Below are 14833 nucleotides of genomic sequence, written 5' to 3'. Positions count from 1 at the left end.
CGTCATGGAGGCAGAGTGTGAAACAGACGGGATTAGCAGATGACAGAGCTGCTCACTCACGCGCGGCGAAAGTTTGAAGTCTCCTGCGCGGCTAATTGTCGACTGTAGACACAAGCGTGGAGAAGTTCTGCCTCCCCACTGAATTACAGATAGCTCGCTTGCCCTTGGCTTGCCTCCCAGCGTTTGTGTTGATTTTCTCTGAGCAATTAACAATCTGACACTGTGACCTTGGACCGAGGAGAGAGAGAGTGAGGGAGAAGTAAACTGCCTTGTATGTTCAAAGAATAGCTCCTGCTGTACGGTACTAGATTTTTTGACATCGTATAAGAACGTGTGGTTCTCGCTAATTTCCGAGTCTTGTCTCATGGGCTGTGAATTACACAAAAGTAGCAAATCTCAGGAGCAAGGTCAACAATGAGTCATTGACAAAACACCACAACTAGACCCGGCCTTGGATTCACTCTGGGGGTATAAATCCAGGAGGCAGGTAAAGTTTGTAGTGGTGCATGTCTCAATTTAAGACTAAAATCCTCTGCTGTCCAAAAGTCTAAGATCACTTTCCCAGAATGCAAAGCTGTAGACCGATGTTTACAAAGCAACCTGTTGATGCCTTGTGAATTAACTAATACTTATCATCACTAACCCCTTATACCACAAATGTACCGGTCTTGTATTTATGTGTTGGACATTTGTTGTCCGTTGTTTTGTTTGTTCCTCGCCTCGGATTTTAGTGACATTTTACTTTGTCCTCCCTGTCCTTGAAGTCGTTGCTTATTTTCTGAGTAGTGGGGCGGGATTTTATGGAGAGTTGAGAGTCCTCAGTGTAAAAACTGTGACTGTGGAAGTAAATAAACTTACTCTTTAGAAAGAATGGTACATTCAAGCATCTACTGCTAAAGGGACAGTTAGTAAGAGCATTACGTTTTGGTATTTAAAGGTTATAAGATTTTCATTTTGTGCAATTTGGCATTTCTGCTTGAGATTGCTCATTTGCTACGATCCTTGTTGCTTGACTTTGAGTCAATCATCTAATTCACAAATAGATTTTGTTTAATCACAACAGATCAAATGTGGTGAGGTCTGCGTATAGCTGAGCAGACAGGTGTACAAACAGAAAGTGATGTGAGTGACAGCGATGATGATGCTCACGGTGCTAAAGGGTAACACTATCAAGAGAAGTGGTATAATTGTCTCGCTCTCAAAAATAGGAACAACATAATTAATTCAAAGACAGCCATATGCAGTTTGACATTATAGTAAGTGGCTGATTTGCTGTTTGGAAAATGTCACAAGCCGTCTTCAAAAGAAGAGATGAAGCTACCTCAAAAGGGCATGAAGAAGTCCTGCTGGCACAAATGAGTTTAAAGACTTACTTAGAAAAGGGTAATGCAGAGTATGTTTGGGAAGATGAAACTGTGATGGCTGGTGCACTACTTCCAGAGCCAACCTGGCATTTCAATCAATCACCCTATCAAGGAACAGGATTTGAGCTACTTTTTGTTGGAGGCAAAAAAAAAACAATGTCTGCTCAGTTCTTTCGGCTTCTGGCCGCCGAGGTGCAGCCGACAGCAAATGAGCAGATCTGTGCGAAGCGAGGCAGAGGTCAGAGGATGATGATAGATCTCTGAGAGATGTCAAAATCCTATGAAGTGAAAGAAGATGAGAGGAGAAAGGGAAGCAGTGGTGAAGGGAAGAAGGAGACAAAACACAGATGCTTCCACATCGAAAAGAAAATGGATGCTCTGTGACATGAAAAGGTGACATAAGGCCACAAGTGGAACAGACTCAAGATCAGGATTACAGCTATAAAGGAAAATATCAACGAAAGAGAAAAGAAATAATCCAAATAATCATCTCTAAGCGAAGGTTGAAGGGACAACGGAAAACGAGGATTGCACCATCTTCAGGTAATTCACTAAAAAGAGCTGCCAACCTCAGTCATATCAAGTGGACCGGGGGGGGTTCAGGGTGAGTTGTGGCACAGAATCCAAATGAAAGACAGGGGTAAGAGTGACACAGGGAGAATAAGAAACTCCCACTCAGCAGAGATGAACAGAGTATCTGAGGCCTTACGTCTGAGGACAGACGGCGAGAGTGCGGCAGGTGCCTCCGCGTACTGCCGAGTGATTTATGTCTACGCAGGGGGCAACAAAATGTAGAAACAAGATCGGAACACATCCTGCGATGAACTCAGGACTTTGCAGACTGCTGACTGATAGTTCCTGTCTCCCCCCTGCACTGCTTGGAGATGAGACAGAGCGACAGATAAGGCCGGGGTGAATGCATTTTCAAGGATGTGTCACGAAACAAGATGGAGGAGTGAGCGAGTGGGATTTTTGGGGACAAAGAGAAGCTCAAGGAAACAGAAGTGCTAATGTGACAGGAGTTAGCAGAGTGCTGTGTCGACACTCGGCTTTCCTCTCCTCGCAAATACTGTAAATGCTTTTCTTGCAATATGCCACGTAATACGGCTTTAGCTTCGCAGGTCGTGCGCTATAAGAGTCCTGAGGCCAAAATGTGAAAACTGTTGACAATAACAATCCCCTACAGATGAAGTGTTAATTAGCAAATTGCAGAGGAAGGAGGGGCAAGATAAAGTCTTGGATGAAAACAAATCAGCTCATGGACATGAATCCCAAGGAGCACGGCAAGAAGTCATTACTGCTACAGTACCTCTCGTATAAGCCCTCGTCTTCCATGCAGGGGAATTTCAACTGTCTTACGTTCAAATATGTGATATATCTACAATAAAGAAATCATATATGATATTTATAGTGTATTATGAATATGCATTTCACCTTTTAGCCTTATTTAAATCCCCTGTGTACAGCAGGTTGGGCTCTCGCCCTTCGACAGCTTACATAAGAGAGGTGGGTCGTGTCAGGGATGATAAAAAACTGTTGACGACCAAGCTATCAAAATGACATTTATGAGAAACCTGCACAGTTTCAAACTTTTATTGGCAGTCATCGTTGCTCAATTATATTTTATTAATTTTCTGCCGTGTAATGTTTGCCCTTGATTGAGGAAGGTTCTTGCTGTTCTTTATCACCACCCTGTACTCATGTTGCACTGGATCTATTCCAGCATCACCCTGAAACTATACTTTTCCCCTTCTTTTCCTGCTCCTGCATCCTTGTCAACAGTCCCTTCATGTGGCTCGTTAGTTGATGACTTACACATATTCCCAGAACCTCAGAGTTATTACACTCTTCTGGCTCTGTAATGGCAGTTCAGCCCTCGCCCCTCTTAGCAGGGGGTAATCCCTGCTTTATTTGGCTCACGGGATAAAAGAGTCGGCTAAATTGCCAAGTTTAGTCGAGTCAAGATGAAAAGACTTCCATGATTTCCAGCCCGAATCGAGTTTACACTGCTGGCGAGACGGTGGTGCTCCGTGTTTACTTTTTAAGTGGAAGTGGAGGGCACCTTTCATGGATAACATCTCTTACAGGCCCTCCGCAGGCCTTTCATTATGAGTCTGATAACAGTCCGGTCTCACTGGCGTGGGGCAACAGGAATAAAACTGAGAGATAAGAAAGACAGTCAGCCATTTCATCTCTTGTAATGTGAATCATTGGAATGCACCCAGAGTATTTTGGTCTGCCCTCACCTCGTGTGACAGTATCCCCTCCTCTGCAGCGCTGTTAATTCCTCCTGATCCTCAGTGCTATAGCCTTCTGTTCTTTACGTAATATCAGTGTTTACAACACTCAAGACACGCGATTACATTTGTAAGTTCTTTGATTTAAAATGTCAGTGACTAGGTCCAACACACACAGACAAGTTTGCAGGGCAATTCATCAAAGAATTGATTATTGACAAGTTTAACAAATAAGCCGGTCAAAATAATTACTTTGATCATATTCAATAAGCTGAAAACTACCTTTCTATATGTATTCATAATTAATTTAGGCTAACAATGCTACCAGGTAGAGTGCACACACTGCAGCTCTAAAATTATCACAGTAAATTGAAGTGACCGATCCACAGGTCGACACAGAGGGCACGACAGCTCCTGTTTTAATTTTCTGCCTCTGTAAATGGTAAATAATATTTACACAGCAGATCAATTTGTACTAGAAAATAATGCATTCCCCTCCAGATCTGACTCTTCAGAGCAGCATCATAACAAAAAAATCCACATAATACACAAGGCAGCACTTCGTGCCTATGGGAGGCCCAGGGAGGGCAAGGTGTGATGTGTGCTCGATCCTTGCAATCAAACCTGCGTGAGCAGCCTGCATGTATTACATATACCAGGTGACCTGCCTCGAGGAAAGCCAGACAGTCAGTAACTAAAATGGAAAACAACGTGGAGGATCGAGCCCTCCTCCTCCTCCTCCTCCTCCTCCACCTCCTCCTTGCTGTTTAAACCTATACACTCATTTCCTCCAGAGATAACACACCAGATATTCATGACATGGATATGCCAAGTCTAGGAGATAGACTGAGTATGAGTGGGCCGCGAATAAAAACACAAGATAGAGAGCTGAATATCTCTTACACGTCGGGTAACAGCTTTGCAGGGTGGGCTACCTGATCCAGGTGGGCTTAGCCCATCATTAGCCCCGTCTTACAACTGTTCCAGATAATCAGCGATTGAGAGATGCACGTCTGCAGAAGTCTTACTTCTTGTAGCTGCAGTATTTTGTGCAATAGGACAAAAAAGGTTTCACCAAGAATGGAACAGTATGTCAGGTACACTAGACGCTAGTAATTGAAAGCAAGAACAGAGGGAAAAAAGGTATTCCCACATTGCTGTAGTCTGTAAATACTGTTTTGAAGGAACACTCGCCTGTGTACAAAACATTTCAGAAGATTCCAATTCCTTCTAGGACTATAAAACACCATTTGCGTGTCTGTGTGTGTGTTGTTTCATTCCATGTATGAGCTTCACATGAAAGTTTACAGTGAGTTCAGCGAGTGCTGTCGGGAGACGATGAGCATTAGGTATTTTCCGACATCTGTCATGAGTCATCGATATGTCAAGAAAAGTGTGAAGTCATCACCTCGGTGGAAGCTGAGCTCAGTGACAAGAGACTCTATCAGTATTCACATCCAGTGTCCAGAAGTGTATCTCTACCATTCAGCTATTCTCCGTACACAATACGGCTCGTCCAAAAATTGAATCGCAGTAGAGCAAACACAAAGCACTAAGTCTGTGTTATGCTGGAGGAAAAAAAAAAGAAAGGTAAATGAGAACCTAAACAAGCACAAACAACATTGCTTACGCTCAAGCTTACGCAGAACAGAGAATGTAATCATACTCATTTATCTGTATTTCTCTACAATTGTGCAGCAAAAACAAACATTTGCATCTTAAGAGAGATTGTTTACGCAAATATACAAGCACCTTTCTGAAAACCTGAGATGTCTCGTTATACACGACGTGCTCCTACAAACCCGATTCTGCTTTTTTTCAGTGAGAATCCAGGGTAACACCGTGTGCGGGCAAGTAAGCAAGTGGCAGACGTATCATCTTTTAAAGCAGCACAAATATTTACCTCTGGTCGCTTCACTGTGGACAGAGTTTTGTTTAGGAGAAGTGGTGGCGGTGGTGTGGGTCATACCTCGCATTCTCGGGAGCCTGAGATAGTATAGGTGCAGGGTCCTGTCCCATTGACAAGCACATCCATGGCCTCAGAATTGGTGGGCTTGTAGTCCACATAGTACTCCTGCAGTGGAGAGCTCAGGGTGCGCTCCGTCTCCCTGGCTTTCTTGCGGCGTTTGCGGGCGGCTGCCGAATGCTCCTGCAGCTGCTTGACGCTGCTTGGATAGCGCTTCCAAGACACGTAGATCACCAACAGGATCATCGCGACGGATAGAAAAAGGGCAACACTCCCGGCCACAATCTTGTGGAAGGACACAGGCTCCATGTCTTGCTCTGGGGGAAGAGCCACAGGTGGTGTCACCGCCGAGGAGGTGGAGCCCCTAACAGAGCCATCTCCTCTCTTTCCGGATCCAGTGGGTGAGGCCAGAATGGCCGGGCGATGGTCAGTCTGCACCGGGACATTGGATGGGGTTGGGGCGATACTCTCAGAGAGCGTTGTCCCCGCGTTTGATTGACAAACACCAAAAGCTTCAATAGCATCCATCACTTTCTCACCCTGGGCTTTCTTGGGAGAGGCGCAGATCATGGTGGTCTCCTTTGCTCCTCTGAATTTTCTCAGCCAGCCCACCAAGGGGCAGATGGCGGGGCCACAGTCCCATACATTCCCAGCTAAACTAATCGTAGTCAAAGAGATCCAGGCATCAACCACCTCCTGGGAAACATTGGTCAGCTTGTTTGAGTCCAGGTTGAGCGTCTGCAGGTTGGGTAGACATTGGTAAACCACAGCATCCACCTCCGTCAGATCGTTCCCAGACAAATCCAGTTTCTGGATGGAGGCCCAGGTCCAAGTCAGGCCCTGGCTCATCGAGCGAATGCGATTCCACTGCAGATAAAGAGCCCGAAGATTGTAGAGGCGAGGAAAGTGAGAGAAATTGATTTTTGAGAACTGGTTATGCTCCAGGTGCAGCTCAGTGAGCTTGACCAGGCCTGAAAATGCATTCCGAGTGATACTGCGCAGGCGGTTGTAACCCAGGTCCAGGAACTCAAGATTTCTGCAATCTTGAAACAGACGCACTGGGACAGTTTTTAGAGAGTTTGAGCGTATGTGAAGGCTGAGAAGCTTCCTCAGGCCCTGAAACTGCCCAGGCTGCAAGGCTTGCAGTTTGTTGTACGACAGGTCCAGGTTACGCAAATTAGGGACTGGATGGAATGTGGTGTTGTGGAGGGATGTGATCTTGTTGGAGCTCAGGATCAGCTCCTTGAGCCTGCGGACCCCTTGGAAGGCCATCCCATCCACAGTGGCAATGTAGTTGTGGTCCAGGTAGAGCCAGATGAGATGGTTGAGCCCCACAAACTGGCCCGCTCGCAGACTGGCGAGGCTGTTGTACCGTAACGACAGGCCCTCGCAGCCTCCTGACAGGTTCTTAGGAACATCACGAAAGGCGCTTGACTCACAGTAGACAATTTTTCCATCACATCGACAGCTTTTGGGGCACGGGCGCTCACTCAGAGAGGGATTTGCCGCCAGCCACACCTGCATCAGGAGTTGGACCACTAGCCAGCGATGCCGCAGAGCAGAGCCTATGGGGGGGGAGAAAGAAAAGGTGTTTAGTAAAAGTAAAACTATCAACTTCCTTCAACCTCCTTTTGAAAGACATCTGCGATCATTTTAATTTACTCCCCCAAAACCTGGAAACTCTCTACCTCCACTCAACCGTCACGAAAATAATGTTCGTCATCCATTTCATTTTCCGTCTTGGTTACGTATACTAATCATATAAGAATGTAATATTTTATACAGCCTAACCTAACTTGAAGGTTAAGTTCATGACCTAATCATAGGGATTAATGGTATTACTCCAACAAATTTAAATTAAATTGGTTGTGAACTGTAAATCATCAATCATTACTCCTTCAAGTAATTTGTAGTGTAGTTTACTTTATATTGACAATTTATTTGAACTTAATTGTTCATTTGGTTTCATAAGAAGTGTTTTAACTTATTTCAACAACAGAATATTTTCACATCGTGTGGACTAATTTCTAGAAATAGGTCTTGGCTGTTGAAACTGCTGTAATTTGTGCCACAATGAATTTGCATTGAAAATCAACGTTTAATCAAAGCCACTTGTAATTTACTCAGTCGTGTATTATCTGTATTTGTATTCACTGCACCAGCAGCAGAGGCAGGTAAGTCATACAAGGAAACCGATGCAGAGCAGATTAACATTCAAGAGCTGTTGGTTGTGTCAACAATCCCAGAGGCATTTCAATTTCGACTCCGACCATTTTGTGTTTGCCCAAACCAAAGCAGGACAGGTTCAGCTGGAATCGTCGCTCCTGCTTTCCACGGGTCCAAAAGGAAAAAGTCTAAATAACCCCGATGGAATTACACAATTCATCTCTGCTGCAGGAAACGGCTGCGTGTTTGCCAGGGCTGTCTGTGGAGAATGACTATCTATGATGCAAATCTCCTAATTTTATGGGAGTAAATGCTGTGTGCTCCTAATGTGATTTTAAAAGTCAAGCAAAATGGTCAGTGGCTTCCTGATATCGCTCCTTGTTCTGAGGTAAGACAGAGTTGTTTCCATTAAAATCGTTCCCCCTTACAGAGCCTCTAATGATCTGTCATTAAGATGCATTGATTTCCCCTTGAGGAGGAGGCATGGAGGGATTCACTGCTTATGTGTGTTTCTCAAGGAAACATCATCAACTTTGGACTTTATTACCATTATCACAACGAGATAAGACGAAGATGTCAGGATACGGGAAGTCCGCACTCGAATTAGCTCACACAATGTATTCTCTGATGTGCTGGCAGGTGCCGCGCTCGTTAAATTCATTGCAATGAATGTGTTTTTTTCATAGACATGTTACCATTACGAGGAACTGGAGCTAAATTTCCAGTGTTTTCCATAATTTTTACAGGATTTGTCAGAAATAATTCCCTGACATCGAGCGCCTGAGAGGCATCATACAGCATATGCTATCTAACATAGCCATTTCACTCATTGCCAAGCATCTGCTCTTCCCATATGGGTGTTTTATTTGTGTGTTTGCTTGTGTGTGTGCGTGTCCAAAAGTGTGATCGAGAGAGAGAGAGAGATGGAAACTGTTTTCAGAGGAAACTTCCATCGTTCCCCTACAGAAGTGTGGAACTGTTCCAATAACTTGCGCCGACTATTGATTGTACCAACAGATACATCCGTCATACATCTTCGTTTCCCTTTAATGTTGCAGGGAGACACATGGTGATCACAAGACGCCAGGTTTCTGCGCGTAGCCAATTAGTTTGTCTCAGGTTTTTCTGAATGTAAATTAATTCGGCAACAACTCTTGTGTCTCAGAGGCTTAGAAAAGGAAAAGGTAGCGGTGGCAGAGGAATACCGATATAGAACAATTCCCATGTGCAACGTTCCATGTGCATTTACAGGAATTTTAATAGACACACCGCCTTTGACTGGGGAACAGAGTGTGTGGGATGTTAAACATGAATGCGTGTTTTGTAAATTTTTAGTGTTGGTCTCGAATCCCGGGAGGACGTGGCAACGACCCCCAACTGCTTTTATTTCCCATGTGCATAATAGTCTTGCTTTATTAGAAGCGTCTCCCTGCCATCTCTTTCAGATTGTGACTGTCTCACCAGACACCTCTCTCCCCTCACTGACACTGCATGCGGTTTAATGAGCGCTCTGTGCGCTAATGCCTCGGTAAGCCATCTCCTTCCTCACTACTGCTCTAATCTTATTCACAAAGGAGCACAAGTCACTCTCTGATGTGTCACTCATGGGGCTTGTGTCTCCATAACCTCTTACCTGATGTACTTCTCACAATTACTGTTCTTCTGCTGTATCTACTTAGACGAACACTTCTGCTCCCTCTGTTCTCCGTCCTCCTGAAAATATCCGAGGTTTGCATATCCTTGAACCCTGCAGCCATCCGGGTGTTTTTTGAGGATATTAAGTCTGTTTTATGCATGGGGTCAAATCCATCTTCACCCCTTTCATTCCTCTTGCTGATTTACATTCTTCCTCCCTTACCTTCTTTCTTTCCTCCAACTTTTCAATGTTTTCCTTACTTTCCTTTTCAGTGCTCTTTATAATAATACATGGATCTTTTCTACTCGTTTTTCATCGTCACCCTCTGCACTTAACTGTTCAAATCTAATATGGATGGATAAGTCCACGCTAAAGTTTGTCTAAAGGTATGTCCCTAATGCTTAGTTATGTAGCAGACAGCCCTGCTGTCCTCAGCACAAGAAGATAGCTATTTCTGCCTCTCAACTCTAACACATAGAGAGAGTAAGTGCACTTTACTGCTGACCTAAAATAAAACCAAATGTAGCTTAATAACTTGGCAAATGGACTCACTAACTGGTGCACTTTGAGTGCACACAAGTGGCTCATTGCTATTTGGTACCTGTCATTGACAAAACTGCTTCCAGCCTCAGCCTTGACTGCACATAGCAGCTGAACAGCAGCCCGGCACATAGGGAAGGACGTATCCAAACCAGCCTGAGCCTTCCTATTAGTCCCCCATTATCTTTAAGATGGTAGCAAGGTCTGTCAGGTTAGACCCATTTCAACTGTGGTCTGGAAACATTGTGTCCCGGACTGTCTGTCTGGCATTTGCAGAACTGATTGGGCAGAATAACCCGACACAGTGTTCACACAAACACACACACACACATTGTATTGCATTGTGAAACTGACATTTGTGTTAGGAGACTCTGGAAGTCAGATCCTATTTGGATAAAGTAACAAACATGCGCAGGTAAATAAATAGTTACCAGGGCACAGCTTTCCTCCAGCTGATAATATTTGTGGATAAAACATTACTCATGGAAATTGTGTTCGAGGCACTTGGGTTCAACACAAACGGTGTCATAACTTCATTTGTAAAAGTTTCTCTATTTCTTCTATAATGTCTTTCACATCCTGCAGAAAAGACGCATCCTGATCAGGTTCAATAAATCCAGATTGACATGACAGTGTTCGTCATGGAGATCATATTCAGAGTTAAAGTAAGTAGGTTGTAGTAGTAGTTGCTAGGTGATGGTTGGGGGCTCTGAAATGCATCATGCTATTAGGAGTCCTTGCAAGTATAGATGTTTAGATACCTGGCAAAATATCAGCTAAATGATCAGACTGAATTATGTTAAGCTCATCTGTGATATTTAACATCCACATTAAATCTGGGTGCAAGACACATTCCTATGTCCTTCTTCAACTGCAGCCATTGTTTAGCAATCTGTGTTTTAAGTATGCATGTACCAAGAGTTACTGGTGATCCATCCCAGTGTGCACTCAGCTTGTAGCTCCGTGCAGCCAGGCCCTGCAGTCCTGAATGGTAAAGGCAGGCCCACTGTAGATAATGGATGTTTCCCCTTGTGTTTCACAACCCATTGACTTTGTACTTTGAAAATAAGCAAATGTAAATAGCGAATTCCTGGATATGGCCCTTAAAAGGCCTGTTGAATCTCCTCTCTGCACTTTGTTCACCTGACATTTCCAGAATGCTGCCTGTTGGATGCTGTGAGGCCACGAGAAGGTCATCTGTTATCTATATTGTATGATACTGATTTTATTTCTATGTGGTTACATTTCCTCTACATTTATTTTATTTGCTATTATGCAGACAGGTGGTCATACTTTTTTTCCCCCCCGCAGCAGATAGATGTGAAATATCATTACGGTTCTAAATTTATCTTAAAGCTCTGCACGTGCTCTGCTGGCTGTGGCTTTTTAGCGTCCCCCTTCCTGTGTGCAAAGCAGATCTCTAATGATGTGGTCCATGAAACATAAGTGCATCGCATGCTGTTAATGAAGAGCATCACAGTCGGCTACAGTTGTAGATAACCGAAGCTACAGTGCCACGTAATCACCAAATAATTGTGGGCGACAGCAGGAAGCTTTATGGTTGAAAAGGCTTTTTGTTTTTTTGGGGGGGTGCACCTGGACACACGTGTGTTTGTGTGCACATGCGTGTGTGTGAGTCTCAGGGTTTTCTGAAATTCAATTTAGAACCAGCCATAAACCGCACTTCTATGATTAACCATATACGGTTTCTTTGCGGTGTACATAAATTGCATCTGAGCTCCCAGGGCCCGTACTGTAGGGCTTTGTGTGCTGTTGTAGCTTATATTGATGTGGTGCAGTAACCCACCGAGGGTCGATATATCATGCGGCCTTGCAATTAATGGCACAGCACCACCAGTGAACTTGGCCATCTGTATGCTAGTTAAGAATGGCTGAGGAGATTAGACCACATCTGACGACAATATCAGATGGAGAGGATGCATAGAGGTGGAGGGATCCCAGACTGATGGAGCATTTGTGAGAGAGGGGGAGGAATAAAAACCCAAAACAGTGAAATACCAACAGAGGAAGAGGACATGATAAAGTGGTGGTGGGGGGGGGGGGGTCCTGTGTGCGCATGGGGGACACCAGAACAGGGCAAGATTGGACATTTTAATGGCACAGAAAGGAAGGATAAGATGAGAAAAACATGCGTATTGACGACGCACACGCAGGGGATCGAGGAGAGAGGGCTGAGACATGGATGCACAGTTCTACCCTGGATTCTTAGGGAGTCCCAGGTGAAGACATACGAAGCTTTTCTAGAATCAGACGCAAAAAAAAAAAAAAAACCCTGCACGAGCCGGCTCCTGCAGAACCACAAGAGTTTTTTTGGGGAGGCGGCTGAAAACTGGACAATGGGCTCCGTGCGTGCAGATTTAAAACCAAGGCAATGATTATGCAGGACCACGCGTTATAAAGTTGACTGGCTTCCAACATTTACCGTGATTAGCATTCCGCTCCATGTCAATGAGGCAGCCCCTCTAACTAGTCAGGACTAAGAATGGATAGTCCTCACTCCCCCAAAACAGATTCCCCCTCGATTCTCCCCAAACATTTTTTGGGGGATCAAATCCTGATGCGCAAAGTCTTGGAAAACCAGAGATTGTGTGTCCTCGGTGTCTCATGATCGATACCGCTCAGGAAATGGAGGGAACAGTATATTGCAGCTCTGCGACTATACGGCACAGGCTCCATCCACATTCCTCAAGCTCCCTGATCCACTTGGCTTAGAAGATGCCCAAACCCCTCAATAGACGCTGCAGAATGAAAAGACGATGATGTTTGACGCAAAACCAAGATTCACACCAGATTCCTCTCGGAGAAGTCAGTGCATTTTATAAGGGGGGGTGCATAACGAGAAAGGAGGACAACTGGAGCATCCAACAACCCACGCAATGTAAGGAAAAAAAACAAGATGGTACCACGACCAGAACTTACCCATATCCGCGGATCTGTCAGCTCCAGCCTACAGGTTTTAATGGCTTCTGGTGCGCGACGTCCGAGTCCGCATGACGCGCTCTCCACAGGCAGGTACCGTCCTGATGATCCGCGAGCCCGGTGTCTCCGCGCAGCCGCCGACTCCAAAGCGCACCTGCCCTTTACTCTCCCCCGGTCCCGGATGCGCTATCCGGCTCAGTTCTGCATCTGTGACCGTGAGACCGAACCGGGGCGAATGTCATTTACTTCCAATTCCAGATGTCAGGGTGGGAAACAATCCCGCGTCTTTACTCCCTCTCCATGTCTTCGCGGCGCAAGGAATCGTCTCCTCTCTCCTCTCTTTTATTTTTTTCAACTTACAGCCAAAAAGAGCACTGCAGTGTGCGCATACAATAACGCAGCGCCATCCAAGCGACGCATGTCAGTCGTAGAGATTCCGCGAAAACCGTGTGACACAACTTCACAAATACATCTGCACGATGCGCAAAGAAAAACACACACACACACGGCGTAATTTCCCCCCCAAAAAGGAGTCGAGCAGTAGATTCCTTCCTCTCTCCCGAGTGAGACCCCCGGCGTCTCTCTGTTCTACAGGATGCTCAGAGGGATCCGCGCATGGCGCACAGGGTGGTGGGGGGGGGGGGGGAAGTAACCACCTTATCCACAAGCTGTCAGCGAGACCCTGCGTATCCCAAAAATCCGCTTTATCTCCCCAAAACGTCCCCCTGGCTTCTCCCTCTCGCAGCTCGGGGTTTGAAATGCAGCACGACGGCGCCGTTAATCACGTCAAGGCAACTTTGCCAGGCAGAATCTGGAATGCCCTCTTCTGGTGAGACCGCGACCCGCGTGAGCTCCGTCGTGAGTTTAAAAACATTTCACGGTGGCACGAGCCCTGTGAAAGACCGCCCCCCCCCCCTCCCCCCCTTCATTTTTGAGCAAAAATGTAAATCGTGAAGCTGAAATAGTAGTTTTCTCTGCAGCCTGGTGTGTTTGGGAAGTGCATGTGGTGACGAGGCTCCTCACAAGTTGCCTGCACACACACGAGCACCAGCAGCCTGCGCGTGTGTGCGTGCGTCCCCGGTGCATCCGGCTCCCGACCCCCTGCTGCGATCCAATACAGGGCGCTTCACCGGGCGCTGTCCGTGGTGCTGACACGCTCCATTTGAGCCAGTGAATGCGGGCGCACCGTTATCCAGGCACCGTCCAAAGGGGGTTTGATTCCCCTTTCCCCCTCACTTCGTGTTTCTATGGAAAAACCGACTGGAGCAGTAGTCATAAACAGAATCCTACTTAACATTCTGCTCTAACCCCCGTATTGGAAATGCAATGGTGCTTAATCGGCAGCAGGCCTCCCTCTGCGTCACCCCAGCTGCCTGTATTTAAGGAAGCAATGGGCAGCTGAATTTTTAATGTGCATCGCATCTGCAGCGGGGTTGCTAATCTATGTAGCCCCCTTTCCCCTTTCAGCCTCCAACACAACTGGCCTCATAATGAAATATATACATCCCCAATGAAAAGCTTTTAAGATATAATGATCCGCTAACACACGTCTTAAAGAATTTATGAAGCTTGATCGTTTGTGAAACGTCCTCATTAGCAGAGGTGCTTGTGTTTTTTTTAAAAGTGGTTTGTTTACTTCAGCTCCGAGATATTTGAGTTAAATATAGTACTTTTACTACCACTATATATGCAAATCTTTATCCTATATATAGGCAAATTATGTAAACTCACAATGCTCTGCAACACGTCAAACTCCCAGATTTTCCCAAATGGTCAAACTTAGCACCAGCTGAGCCAATTACAAACTCAAAATCCCACAAAATTATGATTTTTCTTCCCTTTTCATTGTGCAAAAACAGGACTTTTTTAAATTGAAATTGCTCCCAGAAGATTTTTCATCTGAAGCTCAAGGGGTTTATTTCCTGCCGCACCTCTAACACTTAGCTAATCACTGCTGTAAGCGTGCCACCAAACGCACCTCTTC

The 14833-nt window shown here is 45.4% G+C and overlaps 1 protein-coding gene across 2 annotated transcripts in view; it reads right to left on the bottom strand.

Moving 5' to 3' along the window:
- LOC117771755 (leucine-rich repeat transmembrane neuronal protein 4) overlaps positions 1-13743 on the bottom strand; it is an 84068-nt gene extending 70325 nt beyond the window's left edge. The window contains exons 1-2 of one of the 2 annotated variants that reach the window (XR_004615639.1): positions 12850-13743; positions 5505-7132 (exon numbers count right to left, since the gene is read on the bottom strand). Coding sequence is in view for 1 of the 2 variants with exons in the window: in XM_034602488.1 (XP_034458379.1) it covers positions 5571-7132; positions 12850-12853 (1566 nt within the window). In the remaining variant the exon portion in view is untranslated. The remainder of the gene's footprint in view (positions 1-5504; positions 7133-12849) is intronic. The other variant, XM_034602488.1, reaches the window with a different exon arrangement.
- Positions 13744-14833: the final 1090 nt, after the last annotated feature.

The sequence above is a fragment of the Hippoglossus hippoglossus genome, chromosome 12 (genome assembly GCF_009819705.1).
Source record: "Hippoglossus hippoglossus isolate fHipHip1 chromosome 12, fHipHip1.pri, whole genome shotgun sequence".
Taxonomy (NCBI): domain Eukaryota; kingdom Metazoa; phylum Chordata; class Actinopteri; order Pleuronectiformes; family Pleuronectidae; genus Hippoglossus; species Hippoglossus hippoglossus.
The sequence above is the reverse complement of the archived record's forward strand: the minus strand, read 5'-3'. Positions and strand labels throughout refer to the sequence as shown.